This window comes from Schistocerca americana, chromosome 8, assembly GCF_021461395.2.
Source record: "Schistocerca americana isolate TAMUIC-IGC-003095 chromosome 8, iqSchAmer2.1, whole genome shotgun sequence".
Taxonomy (NCBI): domain Eukaryota; kingdom Metazoa; phylum Arthropoda; class Insecta; order Orthoptera; family Acrididae; genus Schistocerca; species Schistocerca americana.
The window spans coordinates 195,749,860-195,765,956 of record NC_060126.1 but is presented as its reverse complement, the minus strand read 5'-3'; the positions used below and the strand labels follow the sequence as shown (position 1 = coordinate 195,765,956).

Here is a 16,097-nt window from a genome sequence, read left to right as displayed (position 1 = left end):
GAATCCGTCAATGCGGGCGTTTAGGGGAGCAAAGCTGAGGGATGCATAGGAAGATTGGGAAGGGATCACTACCATACAGGTCATGTAGATGACCAGGGCTGCAAAAGGAAAGATCAATGGCCGAGTACGATCTGTGTGCCACAATGAGTGTGTGCAGGCATCAGAGTTGAAGATGTAAAGATTGAGCCATGCCAGTAAAGTTTCAATGTCTTTACCACAGCCAGTGATCATATGCCACCCCACAAATAGTTATGGGCATCGAAGGAGTCACCCAAGACTAGGAAATGGGGGGAGCTGAGAGAGTAATGCAGACATTACATCCTGGGACATGACTTCACTGGGAGGGAAATACACATTTCAGATGGTAAAATCATGATGTACCCTTACCTGAACTGCCACAGCCTAGAATGTGTATTAAGAGGCACAGGGTCACTGTATACAGAGTCCAGGACATACATACCAACTCGATCCGATACTCTCTCATAGTCAGTTTGATTCTTAAAATAACCAAGGGTAGGGGTTCAAGTTGCTGGAAACCATGTTTCTTGGATGGCATTACAGAAAGCAGGGTAAATGCTTAAAAGCTACAGTAGCTCAGCCAGTTGGTGGAAAAATCCATTACAATTCCACTGGAAGATCAGACTTACAGAATACTGTGGAGGCATGAAGTGACAGGTGGGGGGGTTATTACATAGGGTCACGTGATGCCGCCGGTTGAGACATCAGGCGTTCCACTGACTTACGTTCCATGACACATTGCCTGGGGAGATCTGGTGTCTCCACCCTGGGCATAGAAGGGATACAGGCAGAGTCCGGTGTTGTGGGGGGCCTTCATCTTAGAGAACTACTTTTTGTCCTCCTCCTCTTTAGAAGCAGAGGACTAGGAAGGTGTCCTTGAATTGGGCACCACTGGCTGGGTGTCCTCAGTAAGTGGGGAGCCAATGCTCCCGAAGTAGGTGTGGCGGAAGCACCAAGAGGGTCCTTGATCACCGGAGTGAGGGGGTATCAGCGGGCAGCTCTGAAGGTCCACTACACGAGGCATAATATAGGAAGGCACTATCGACAGAGATGGCGACAACATTGCAGCTGTAGCATAAGATTATGGGATTAAGACACTCCTAGTTTTTTCTGGCCTCTTGATATGGGAGCCTGTCCAAGTCTTATACTCCTGGAGTTTCCTCTCAGCTTAAAAATGGAGCAAACTGGTGAGCAGGGAGAGTGGGTGTTGATGATGGTGGTGATGTTTGGTTTTTGGAATGCTCAACTGCGTGGTTATCAGTGCCCGTACAATTTCCCAATCTTTGCTCAGTCCAATCTCACCACTTTCATGTATGATGGTGAAATGATGAGGACAACACAAACACCCAGTCATCTCGAGGCAGGTGTAAATCCCTGACCCTGCCGGGAATTGAACCTGGGACCCCGTGTTTGGGAAGCGAGAACGCAACTGCGAGACCACGAGCTGCGGACCAGGAAGAGTGGAGTTCGCTAGAGTTTACACACATTGTGTGAGGGGCACAAGGAATGTTTGCGTGCAGCAGACTTTCACAATTTCTACAGGCAGGAGTATCGGAGCAACGGGAAAACATATGTCCGAACTTCATAACCTGAAGCACCACATAGGAGGAAGAACACTGGGCTTCACGTCAAACTGGTAGACCATTAATTTGATCTTCTGAGGCAACGTATCACATTTGAAAGCCAAGATGAATGCCTGGTAGCAACTCTGTTGTCCCTTGGTCCCCTATGGACACGATGGATGAGGTGCACACCCCCATTGCTCTATGTCGGTCCACAGCTCATCGCCAGATTGTAAAAGATCAGGGTGAAAGATGACACCCTGAACCATATTGAGACTCTTGTGGAAAGTGACAGTCATGGGGATGTCAACCAAATTTTCACAAAAGAGCAACGCCTGTGACTGGGCAGGAGATGATTTTTATTTTATCTCCTTTTGTTCTATATTGTTCGTTGAATTTGTTCGGGTTGGACGTCCGATGACATCCGTTTAGGTACTTTGTTGATCAGTTCACTCAGTTTTTTTGTTGCAGAGGGTAGCTAACCCTCTGACCAAACATGCTGAGCTACCATGCCGGCATTTGTTTTAATCAAGAGGGAACTATTCTTCCTCTTAAGAGATGGGTGCAACTTCCCTGCATTAGTCTTCAAAGTGTTCCACAAAAAATAAAGGCTTTGTCGCCAAAAAGGTGTCCCCATCGGGCCTGGTATAGACCAGGTATTGGGTGGACGATTTTGCTCCTTGTCATCTACTCTCGTGTTCCTTCCACAGCATGGCGAGGGAAGGGAATGCTTTGGGATCGTACTTTTTTTGCCTCATATGAGGCCCTTCCATTTTAAGAGACTACTGGAACTGTGTGACCACCCGTGGGAGAAAACTTAAGTCATTTCATGTGCGAGCTATCCACCATGGTGCCACTCACTCCGAATGGATTGCCACCCAACCACAGCAATGGCTATCTGCCAGTAATCTGTTGGCGGGAGTTGACATGCCACAGTTGTGATGGGTGCATACTCCATGGCATACATGGGGAGTGTGCAGCGCAGGCACCAACAGTATGATCCCTGCGTCATCAGGGGCTACCATTGCGCAGGTACTTGATTGTCCCCTTCTCCACAATGGTATGGCTACCGTGCTGGGTTTTGGACATACTACAACAACAGGAAGGAAAGGTGCCAAGGTGAAAGTGCACAGAGGCAGAAAAAACAACATGGTGTATAACCTACCCTGCACAACAAGCAATTCTGTAAAAACTGGAAAAGATGGCAGGTCAAGCCCAATAATGGAGACCATATAATCATTCATGGAAGGTGAAGATAGCTCCAGGAGTGAAACTAGAAATCAAGGCCAAAATCGTGAACCAAGTCCAGACAAAGTCTACACGGAAAGTACTATCCGACGGAAAGTCTGAGGAGCTGAGAGATAGTCTAAGTGTAAGTTTGCAGCACAGAAAGAAGAAGTAGTGCTGCAAAGGATGGGTCCCCATGGTAACCAAGCACATACTTGCTGAAGAGCAGTGAGCCCCCTGGGGGGGGAGTTATTGTTGGTTTAATGTGGAGGTCCACTTGCGTCATACCTAGATTGTGGTTTTATTTGCAAACTATGGCTGAAAAACAGATTGCTATACTACCAAATTTAAGCTTCAAATGATTTCATATGCTTAAGAACAAGGAAATAGGACTGCAGAAAGGCATTTCAAGCTGCCTCCAACTGAAAAAAATGACAAGAACTTAGTGGAATCAGGAATATGTTTAAAAGAAATCACCTGGCAGTAAACATAATCTGAGAAGTGGAACTTTTAAAATAGCCAAAACTTGGAGCAGAACTCAATACTTGGATTTTAGAGAACAGACAAGCAGGAATTTCAGTTTCTATGAAAATGATCTTTTATCAAGTGAAAGCAATAACAATTAACAACAGGATCACTGACTTAACTGGATCAGCATCATGATGTTCAAGATTTATAAAGAGGTATTGGCTTTGTATGCAAACAAAGACAAAAATATCACACATGTCCAGCCGAGTCTGAAGAAAAAATTGTGGAAATTCATCGATTTGTCATAAATGGAAGGACAAGAGAAAAGTCTGAACTTCTACAAACTGAAAACATTGAAGAGACTCTGTTAACCTCTGATGTGCCTTCTAACAACTGTGGATTCCCAAGGCACAAAAAGCATTATTTTAAAACTTCAGGACAAGAAAACACTCATCACTCAATCATTTTATCCTGCTGTGCTGATGGGACAAAACTGCTGCCACAAGACACTTCCTAATGAACAACTGCCAAAAGGAGCACCTGTTCATGTACATAACAGTGGCTGGATGGAAGGATGGAGGAGGAATGAGATCGTGGGTAGATAAAATCCAGTCTACACGACTTGGTGGTCTACTGAAGAAGCCTGCCCTGTTAGTATGGTATCAATTTCATTCTCACAGAAAGAAGACATTAAAAAATAGACTGAATGAACTGAGGACTCAGATAACTGTAATTCCAGGAGGGCTAACTAGTTTACTTCAACCATTAGATGAGAGCATCACCAAACCATTTAAGGGACTTATGGAAGAGGAGTGAACAGATGCATGAAATCTACAGATTTTAAAACTTCAGGCTCAGAAAAGGAGAAAGAATCCTATTTTCTCAAGTTTGTGAGGGTGTCAAAGCTTCACAGGGCTCTAAAAACTGAAACAGTGGTTAAGAAGTTTGGAATCAATAATGCACTGGATGGTACAGAGGATATTTTATTTTTTGAGGATTAAGATTCTGAGATGACTGCTTCAGCTATTTCTACCGCCAGCACTGAGAATGAATTTTGCAGATTTGGAGAGGAAAATTAAAAGGCTTTCCCCTACTTATATCACCTAAATATTATATGAACATATGTGTTATAATTGTTTTGTAATAAACATATTGAGAAATTTTTTCCCTAAAAAAAGTGGAGTCATCTTTTATTCTGGTGTGTCTTATATGCCAGCCAATATAGAATATCTTTTCTGAATATATATATGTGTGTGTGTGTGTGTGTGTGTGTGTGTGTGTGTGTGTGTGTGTGTAATTCCAATGAAGGTCTTTTTGGTAAAATTGTACTTGTCTGACAGTCTTTTTGTTGTACCTATCTGCAACTCAGCATCTCCGCTGCATTGTGAGTAGTAATCTATCCTTTTCATTATACCATCCTGGATTTTCCATAGGTTGACATTACAACATAAATTATTCTTTGGAATAGGTGTTGTCAAGGAGAAACCTGTCCGGTTTGTTCTCAAATTTTCCTTTGCAGTCTGCCAGACATTTTACATCACTGGGTAAATGATCAAAAAATTTGGTTTCAGTATCCCTTTTTGTACTAACAGTAACTTTAATGTTGAGTAATGAATGTTATTTTTTCTTCCAGTATTTTAATTATGTACATCATTGTACATATTGAACTTCATGACGGAAGCAGTAGTGAAAATGCCCAACTTTTTAAAAAGACATCTACCAGACGGGGGTGAGCACCACATATTATTCTTAGAGCATGTTTTTAGCAATGAATGCTTTCTTTCATAAAGTTGAGTTATCCCAGAACATTACTCCAAATGACATTACTGAATGAAACTATGCAAAATATATCAACTTACTGATTTCTCTCTCCCCAAGATTTGCAATGATTTTAAGTGCAAATGTGGCTGCATTAAGATGTCTCAGGTGTTCCAGAATGTGCCTTTCCACTTTCAATTTTCATCAATATGAGCACCTAAGAATTTTGACATTTCCAACCTATTTATCAATTCCTCACCATGTGTCACACTTATCATTGGTGTGGTACCTCTAGACGTGTAGAACTAAATATCCTGTCTCTTTTTAAAATTGAGGGCGAGACCATTCGCAGAAAACTGGTCAATGATACTTTTAAGAACACTGTTTAATATTTCCCCTGTTTCTGTGAGTATGCTTGGATTGATTACAATTCTGGTGTCACATGGAAAAAAAACTAATCCGGCTTGTGCATTAGATGGAAGATTGTTTATGTGTATATGAAATAATAGTTGTCCTAAGACTGAGTCTTGTGGAAACCCATAACCAATCTCTCTAATGTTAGAAGAATATCCCCTACTCACACTGGTTGAATTATTAAGTAAAACTTTCTGCCTTTTGGTGAGATACGACAGTATCTATTGGTTGGCTATATCATTAACTCCTTAGAAGTTTAAGGAGATTATTGTGATTTTTACAGCCAAATGCCTTACTTAGGTCACAGAAAATACCAAATGGTGCTATTTCCTTATTTAGTAGTTTTAAAATTTGGTGAGTAAATGGGTAAATAGCATTCTCAGTTGAGCAACTCTTCTGGCATTCAAACAAGACGCCTTCCTCAGGGTGTATTGCGGTTAGCAATACACCCTGAGGAAGGCATCCTGCTATAGTCGCTGACACGTCAGAATCTTATAGTTGACAATGCAGCCTTAAACGCAGAAGAATTTTACTGATTTTGGAAAATCTCAATAACGAAACATGTCAGTAGTTACTGACATCTCTCCCATCACTTCTTAATAACTTTTCTTAGTAGCTCTGAGCATTTTGTAGTGTGCAACTAGGAGTTTTGTAGTGTGCAACTAGGAGTATCAATTCTATTAGGCACCATCTTATTTATCCTAAAGTCATCTTCATGTAGGAAGGCGACCCAATTTTCAGCTGTTCTGAGCATCCCACTGTAGTAATGGCTCTCGGCCAGTAAAATTCACTCTCTTTCTAGTGGCTTTTTTTCCCCTTCCTGCAACAATATAACTGTGAATGTATATCTATAAATGTTTTAGTATGATTAAAACAAAAGTCAGGTGACAGCAGTAAAAGTGAAGTGTTTCACAAGTAGGTGAGTGGGATTATTTACCACATTTAAAACTTTCTCAAATGTGAATCTGAAAGTGGAATTCCTACAGTTGACATTTGAAGACAAGAATGGACTGCAGAAGCATGTGTGGTCACCAAGAGAACTGTAAATGAAAGTGTCACAGTTGTAGAAACCTTAGGAAAACTTGGTTTCATGTCACCTGGAAAGCATCGAAATCTCAAGAAACCTGTAATGAATGGTTCTGACAATGATGTTTTAAAGTACTTTGAGTAAATATACCCAACATCACAAACACTTGTTAGAATTATGCATGCGAAAATTGGCTTCAAAGGTAGTACTTCATCAATGTAAAGAATTTTAAGAGACATTAGTTTTGAGTATGATAAGAAGAGCTTTTAGTTGAAAGAAGTGGCACACGTGCAGCACGAACCACATCCCCATACAAGAGAAGAAGTTAGTTAAACTGTGTAGTAATTTGATGAAACATGGATGAATCAGAATTATCTCAGTAATATCTGTTAGAAAATGAGTGACGGTACTGGCAGTTTCAAATTCCCATAGTAATGTTCTTGGATAATTATTCTGCATGGTGGCTCTTCAGGTTTCTTTTCTAGAGAAAACTTGTACTCAGGTGTAAGAAAACTAGCTCTGAATACCATTCCGAAACATATGCTACCAGTTTCATGAAGTGATTCACTGAACAATTCTTGCCCTGCCTTGCTTCGAAGTCTATCACTGTACTGTACCGTGCCAGTTATCATTCAGCTGTTACAGAGAAAACACCAGGTACAAACACCAGGAAAGCAGATGATGTCCCCTGGTTTAAAAATAAAAATATTCTGCACTCGTGCCAAACTCCTGCAGCTCATTAATTTATACGAGTCATGCGACAAATGTACAAACTTGACTTTCTTGCATGTGAGTGTGGTAACACAGTTTTGTGGTTATCCAGTTATCACTGTCAGTATAATCCCCTGGAATTAATTTTGGCACAGGTTGCAGGCTATGCGGGAAAATATCTACATCTACATCCATACTCCGCAAGCCACCTGACGGTGTGTCAAGATACAGCACTGAATAGCTTGTGCATGAAGCAACAGACAATTCCCCCCCCCCCCCCCCCCTTCCAGTGTGGGCACAGTCTGTGCAGTATGCAGAAAAGCTTCAGGAAGAGTTTGAAAGGGAGGTAAAGATCGATATAAGCCTTGACCCTATCATAGTAAATTTACAATCAGATGGTTCGGACAGAAACTCTGATAGCAGTAACAATGGTATTACAATGCAGACTTTGGAACAAAGTAAAGTAATGAAATTTCTTAGTTTTAAAGACTCATAGTTTAAAAAATGTGTCTAATAATGTATCAGTTGTGTACTTAGCATATGAGAACTTCCCAGCCTTTACTGCTTAGGAATTTGTATCCTATGAAGCTTGCAGGAGAAGTTAAGCTCTTCCCAGTGTGTTGTATGTTCTAATAATTCACAATAATGTGGCTGCATAAATTCGTCCAAAACTCCAATATTTCAATAGGTAAACCACTGTCATGTTAAAGGCACAATTTGAAAAATGCCTTAAAATGACAGGGAGGGTTACCTGTTAAGATATCGGTGGTTTCCGATGTTATCAGTTGGCATTCCCTCAAGTTATTTGCAGAAGAGGTTCATTGTTTCCTTGTTCAATGGATTATAAATACAGTCTGTCACTGTAATGCTGATTGAGTTAGTTTACGCTCATAATGTCCATTTATAGCAAACATATGACAATATATTGATTATTTTTATGATAGTCTTTGCGTTAGTCTTTTCTACCAGTAATTCGTTTTTATGCAATGATTACACTTAACTATAGTCAAACTAACCCATGCACATGCATTATACACATTTTTAAAAATTATATGGAGTAGACGCAGTTGTAAAGCAAATGTAATGACTTTGGTTTAGTTAATTTTGTTATGTACTACATTTTTAGAATTATTGCAAGCAGATTCAATGACCTTATCATTAGGCAAATGTTATATTGAGAAAAATTATACTTGACATCTTCACAAAGCTGCATCAGCTGTTCTCGTCTTCCGATATCATGTGAACTAAAGCTGTGTACTCAATGTTGTCAAGATGTGAAGTAAGATTTCTCTCGAGACGACAGATCGAAATTGGTTTTAAAATTTATGTTCCCTTTATAGATCTGAGTGTATAATACAATGTACCGTACACAAATGGACCTGACTGTTGCCCGCAGCAACACAGTTCGGCAACATGGACTTTGTTTACCTGCTCTGTGCTGCCCCATGTGCGCACACCTCATCCCCTCCACGCTTTGCTACTGCCTCTATGCACGGAAGTGCTTTCCTACATCATGCAAGCTATAACTGTGCATAATGATCAGAGAGTGCATTTGTTACCGGATTTACAGTTATTTTCTTGCTTTGAGCTTCACCCGAGAAAACATTATCACGCAGTGAACACACAGTGTTGTAGAAATAATTCAAAAGCCAAGGTCGCTTAAATACTGTTTCTGGATAACCGGTTTCAACACACTAAAAGTGCCATCATTGGATCTGAATGTAGATTGTAAATGTTAATCACATTCAGATCCGACGATGGCACCTTTAGTGTGTTGAAACCAGTTATCCAGAACAGTATTTAAGCGGTCTTGGCTTTCGAATTATTTCTAAAACATTATCAATTATCTTTATCCACCCGTGTTGGAAAGTTGACTATTGAGATCAAACTGTAGAATCCAAATATGGTTTACAGATCATGTTTCCTATCAGAAGCCTTTAGAAAATCTACACTGAAATTACAACAGACTTAACTGCTTGCTGCTGTCCGACATAGTGTAGTAATGAATTCAAGTCTCCCAGTGGGCATCTACATACAGTTACAATTAAAAGTATACATTTTCAGCACTTCTATGTGCTTATTACTACAAAATCTACTTGTCTAAAATTTTCTAAACTAGTGTTTTTGTCTTAACATATATAACAGCCCATCCTTCCCCATATTAGTTCTACATGAGTAAGACGCTAGAGTGAAGTGGACATATGCTACCACACATCTTTCTTCCTGTGTTATTTGCAAAACAAATATATTATACAACACATTAGAGTCAAACTAAGCCTATAAAATTACCTGGTTTTTGTTCTCCAGGATCATAGCTCAGCCACTCAAGACACAGAGGAAAAACAGGCAGAATCAGATCGTGGTGAACATATAATGAATCTTCCACCTCGTTGTGCACTGTGAAAATGGATATTCCTAAATTTTCAAGCAAACTGCTTCATAACGTAAGAATAAAATTGCTGAGCTTATTTCCTACCATATATTTCCAGTACACTAGCATCTCCTGAAACATGTCCAACAACTACTAAATTGTCATCGGGTTTTATTATCTCGTCATCTTTTTCACTGTCATCTGAATCATCCAATGTGACATATGGGTCTTTCCCTGATGTATCATGAACAACAAGACTGCCAATTCCAAATAGATTACCTACATCATCTGAGAATGATAAATACAAATACACAAATTAGCATCTGAATAAACATATAATATACAAAAATCATATACATTTAATCTAATAACTGGTAAGCTACCAACCTCCTTCTTTATCATAATTCTTAAGATTGTATTCGTCATCTTCATCAGTGTTCAAAGTTTCTTCTGCTTCATGTTCATTTACTTCTGCTTCACTGTCATCATCTGAATCACTATTCATATCTTGTGTGTCTTCTCTTGGAAAAGTAGAACATTGTGTTACAGAGTTATATATGTAATTCGTCTAATTACAAGCACAGTCCAGAAGTTACCTTACATTAAATAAGAAAAGAAATTTCCATTATCATTAATTATCTTATTATTTTCAAAACATTGCAAAAATACAGACTTTCACATTTTGTCTCAGCACCCACAAAAGGGTATACCACAACCTGGCAGAAACACTGACTGACTGAAACTTGTCATATTATGTTGAACATACACAAAGATGGGCAGTATGAATGGTCACAGATTTATATGGCCTACAGGAGCATGTCAGAAATGCTGAAAAACCAGAACTGTAGGGACTGCGAGGTCAAGATAATAGTTTAACTACACTGCATTTAAGCAGTTCTTCCAAAGTGAATGGAGTGAGAAGGAATCCCAATATGTGCTACAGTCAGAAGTAACCTCTGCCAGGTACTTCACAGTTGTTCGCAGAATATAGAAGTACATGTTTCTTCTGCTTACTGGCATATGACTTACTGGCTCAACTCTGGTAGGAGGTTTAAAGTATAACAGCACATTGTTCGGCAGCGCACCTTTTATTACTGTACCAGCAAGAAAGCAGCACTTCAGCTTATTTTGCATCAGATAAAGCTAATCTTTTATATTCTCCATCATTTTAGCTGCTGACTACAAATATTAAAGAGTTTTAAGGGCACTATTTCTGACCATCTCACCTCATCTGAAATGAAGAAGGGAAGGAAGATTGAGTTAACATCCCATCGACAACAAGGTCATTAGAGATGGAGCATAAGCTCAAATTGCATCAAGGATGGGAAAGGAAATTGTCTGTGCCCTTTTCAAAGGAACAATCCCAGCAATCGCCAGACACTGGTTTGAACCATCGTCCTCTCGAATATGAGCCCAGCTTGCAAACCATTGTGCTACCTCACTCAGTCACACCTCATCTGATCCAGTGCCTTCATTATCCTATAAGATTTGCACTGTTTGCAATAACAGGGTGCCAGGCTGAGTTTGGAAATGTTATCTGAAAACCATGGGCCATGCCGTTCGTGTGGAGGCTTGTGCACCTCAGTGATACAGATAGCCGCACCATAGGTGCAACTGCAATGGAGGGGTATTTGCTGAGAGACTAGACAAATGTGGTTCCTGAAGAGGGGCACCAGCCTTCTCAGTAGCTGCAGTGGCAACAGTCTGGATGATTGACCGATCTGGCCTCGTAACATCAACCAAAACAGCTTTGCTGTGCTGATACTGCGAACAGCTGAAAGCAAGGGCAAACTACAGCCGTACTTTTTCTGTGAGAGCATGCAGTTCTTCTGCATGGTTAAATAATGATGGTGGCACCCTCTTGGGTAAAATAGTTCAGAGCTAAAATATTCCCCCATTCAGATATCTGGGCGGGAACTACTAAGAAGGATGTGATCATCATAGGAATGTAAACTGGCGTTCAACGGATTGGAGCGTGAAATATCAGATTGCTTAATTGGGCAGGTATGTTGGAAAATTTAAAAAGGGAAATTGATGTTAACCCTTTGAGTGTTGCAGACATGAAATCCCACCACACACCATCTTTCCCAGGGACTGCGGACATCATTAGCCACTGCAAAGGTAGTTCTCATGGCCGCTGCAGACGGCATTTGCCATCGTGGGCTGGCTGGTATGAGTCCTAATGACTGCTTTTACCATTGGTCTGTTCCATTACCTGTTGTCCTGCTGATGCCTACAGCCGTTCAGCAGTATTTGTCGCATTTCACAGTTGCTGCTAGCTCATGTGATCACCTGCATTCTGATTCTGCAGTGTCGTTTAGCTTTCAGCAGTATTTCTGTCTGATTTCACACTTGCAGTTCAACATTCGTGCTAGCTGGTTCATGTAATCACCTGCATACTGCTTCTGTGGTGTTGTTTACTTTTCTGCCTTTTCATCGGGATTTTTAGAGTGCTATCACTTTTGTGTTCCACAAACAAATGGCATGTCGGTGTGGTAAAAATGACGAAGAGATACTGGAGATACTCACAAGGAGTGACAGTGAGTGTGGCATTTTCAGTGACTGTAGTGATGGTGATGATTCTTCAGAAGAAACTCATAGTAATATGCGTCCACGTACTTTAAACTAGTACAGCTCAGCAGGATAGTAGTTCTTCAGATTGTAAAAGGCCATGCCTTAGTTACAAATTTGACTGGCAAAAGTGTGATTTCAGTTCATCACTGCACGCATTTGATGACTCATTTTCAGGACATAATTACCAACTAACATCTGATTCAAGCATACTATCCTATTTCATGCTATTTCAGTCAGAAAATCTGATGAAATTTATAGCATTTGAACCAATTTTACACTTTCACCATGGCAAATACGCCAGAATCAGTTCATGGTCAACTGTCCACCTGGCAAGATACTGGTTTTGAGGAACTGTTTTGCTTCATTGGTATTTGGCTTCTCATGGTCTGTATTAAAAAGTTGAGAATAATGGGCTACTGGTCCTTAGATGTACTTTTGAGCACTCCAATTTTCGGCGAAGTTATATCCCATGATCGTTTTACTTTAATTTTGAGAATTTTGCATTTTAGTGACAACTCTGCCAGTCATGAGAGAGTTTGCTTAAAACTGATAAAGTTCGTATGGCATTCTACAGTGCATTTAATCCATACAAAAAGCTCTGTATCGATGAAAACCTATTATTGTTCAAAGGTCGCTTATCTTTTAAACAATTCACTCCTTCAAAACAAAGTAGATTTGGAATCCAGACATTTGTGTTGTGCGACTGTAAAAGTGGATACATCTTGCATTTCATTGTATACGCACGCACAACAACAGAAATTGAAGTCCATAATTTGGAGAAATTTGACAATATAGTGGCAACACTAATGAAGCCATCCTGTGACAATTGGTATCCCAGTCCAGACTTGTTCCTCCGACTTCACAGCCATAGAACAGCAGTATGTGGTACTGTACGTATCAATAGGCACAATTTGCCGAAGCTACATTTTTTTTGTCATCAGTCTACTGACTGGTTTGATGCGGCCCGCCATGAATTCCTTTCCTGTGCTAACCTCTTCATCTCAGAGTAGCACTTGCAACCTACGTCCTCAATTATTTCTTTGACTGATTCCAATCTCTGCCTTCCTCTACAGTTTCTGCCCTCTACAGCTCCCTCTAGTACCATGGAAGTCATTCCCTCATATCTTAGCAGATGTCCTATCATCCTGTCCCTTCTGCTTATCAGTGTTTTCCACATATTCCTTTCCTCTCCGATTCTGTGTAGAACCTCCTCATTCCTTACCTTATCAGTCCAGCTCATTTTCAACATTCGTTTATAGCACCACATCTCAAACGCTTTGATTCTCTTCTGTTCCAGTTTTCCCACAGTCCATGTTTCACCACCATACAATGCTGTACTCCAGACGTATATCCTCAGAAATTTCTTCCTCAAATTAAGGCCGGTATTTGATATCAGTAGACTTCTCTTGGCCAGAAATGCCTTTTTTGCCATAGCAAGTCTGCTTTTGATGTCCTCCTTGCTCCGTCCGTCATTGGTTATTTTACTGCCTAGGTAGCAGAATTCCTTAACTTCACTGACTTCGTGACCATCAATCCTGATGTTAAGTTTCTCGCTGTTCTCATTTCTACTACTTCTCATTACCTTCATCTTTCTCCGATTTACTCTCAAACCATACTGTGTACTCATTAGACTGTTCATTCCGTTCAGCAGATCATTTAATTCTTCTTCACTTTCACTCAGTATAGCAATGTCACCAGCGAGTTGTATCATTAATATCCTTTCACCTTGTATTTGAATTCCACTCCTGAACCTTGCCTTTATTTCCATCATTGCTTCCTCGATGTACAGATTGAAGAGTAGGGGCAAAAGGCTACAGCCTTGTCTTACACCCTTCTTAATACGAGCACTTTGTTCTTGACCGTCAACTCTTGTACATATTGTATATGTATAGCTTACCCCTACTTTTTTCAGAATCTCAAACAGCTTGCACCATTTTATATTGTCGAACGCTTTTTCCAGGTCCACAAATCCTATGAAAGTGTCTTGATTTTTCTTTAGCCTTGCTTCTATTATTAGCCGTAACGTCAGAATTGCCTCTCTCGTCCCTTTACTTTTCCTAAAGCCAAACTGATCGTCACCTAGCGCATTCTCAATTTTCTTTTCCATTCTTCTGTATATTATTCTTGTAAGCAGCTTCGATGCATGAGCTGTTAAGCTGATTGTGCGATAATTCTCGCACTTGCCAGCTTTTGCCGTCTTCGGAATTGTGTGGATGATGCTTTTCCGAAAGTCAGATGGTATATCGCCAGACTCATATATTCTACACACCAATGTGAATAGTCGTTTTGTTGCCACTTCCCCCAATTATTTTAGAAATTCTGATGGAATGTTATCTATCCCTTCTGCCTTATTTGACCGTAAGTCCTCCGAAGCTCTTTTAAATTCCGATTCTAATACTGGATCCGCTATCTCTTCCAAATCGACTCCTGTTTCTTCTTCTGTCACATCAGACAAATCTTCACCCTCATAGAGGCTTTCAATGTATTCTTTCCACCTATCTGCTCTCTCCTCTGCATTTAACAGTGGAATTCCCATTGCACTCTTAATGTTACCACCGTTGCTTTTAAGGTCACCAAAGGCTGTTTTGACTTTCCTGTATGCTGAGTCTGTCCTTCCGACAATCATATCTTTTTCGATGTCTTCATATTTTTCCTGCAGCCATTTCGTCTTAGCTTCCCTGCACTTCCTATTTATTTCATTCCTCAGCGACTTGTATTTCTGTATTCCTAATTTTCCCGGAACATGTTTATACTTCCTCCTTTCATCAATCAACTGAAGTATTTCTTCTGTTACCCATGGTTTCTTCACAGCTACCTTCTTTGTACCTATGTTTTCCTACCCAACTTCTGTGATGGCCCTTTTTAGAGATGTCCATTCCTCTTCAACTGTACTGCCTACTGCGCTATTCCTTATTGCTGTATCTATAGCATTAGAGAACTTCAAACGTATCTCGTCATTCCTTAGTACTTCCGTATCCAACTTCTTTGCGTATTAATTCTTCCTGACTAATGTCTTGAACTTCAGCCTACTCTTCATCACTACTATATTGTGATCTGAGTCTATATCTGCTCCTGGGTACGCCTTACAGTCCAGTATCTGACTTCGGAATCTCTGTCTGACCATGATGTAATCTAATTGAAATCTTCCCTTATCTCCCGGCCTTTTCCAAGTATACCTCCTCCTCTTGTGATTCTTGAACAGGGTATTCGCTATTACTAGCTGAAACTTGTTACAGAACTCAATTAGTCTTTCTCCTCTTTCATTCCTTGTCCCAAGCCCATATTCTCCTGTAACCTTTTCTTGTACTCCTTCCCCTACAACTGCATTCCAGTCCCCCATGACTATTAGATTTTCGTCCCCCTTTACATACTGCTTTACCCTTTCAATATCCTCATACACTTTCTCTATCTGTTCATCTTCAGCTTGCGACGTCAGCATGTATACCTGAGCTATCGTTGTCGGTTTTGGTCTGCTGTCGACTCTGATTAGAACAACCCGGTCACTGAACTGTTCACAGTAACACACCCTCTGCCCTACCTTCCTATTCATAACGAATCCTACACCTGTTATACCATTTTCTGCTGCTGTTGATATTACCCGATACTCATCTGACCAGAAATCCTTGTCTTCCTTCCACTTCACTTCACTGACCCCTACTATATCTAGATTGAGCCTTTGGATTTCCCCGTTTCAGATTTTCTAGTTTCCCTACCACGTTCAAGCTTCTGACATTCCACGCCCCGACTCGTAGAACGTTATTCATTCGTTGATTATTCAATCTTTTTCTCATGGTAACCTCCCCCTTGGCAGTCCCCTCCCGGAGATCCGAATGGGGGACTATTCCGGAATCTTTTGCCAATGGAGAGATCATCATGACACTTCTTCAAATACAGGCCACATGTCCTGTGGATACACCTTACGTGTCTTTAATGCAGTGGTTTCCATTGCCTTCTGCATCCTCATGTC

General features: G+C 40.5%; 1 protein-coding gene across 1 annotated transcript in view; it reads right to left on the bottom strand.

Annotated features, from left to right (window-relative positions):
* Positions 1 to 16,097, bottom strand: part of LOC124545377 (periodic tryptophan protein 1 homolog) — a 56,037-nt gene that overhangs the window by 26,428 nt on the left and 13,512 nt on the right. Inside the window, exons 3-5 of the mRNA XM_047124288.1 lie at positions 9,944 to 10,077; positions 9,662 to 9,844; positions 9,475 to 9,582 (exon numbers count right to left, since the gene is read on the bottom strand). Coding sequence (XP_046980244.1) covers positions 9,475 to 9,582; positions 9,662 to 9,844; positions 9,944 to 10,077 — 425 coding nt within the window. The remainder of the gene's footprint in view (positions 1 to 9,474; positions 9,583 to 9,661; positions 9,845 to 9,943; positions 10,078 to 16,097) is intronic.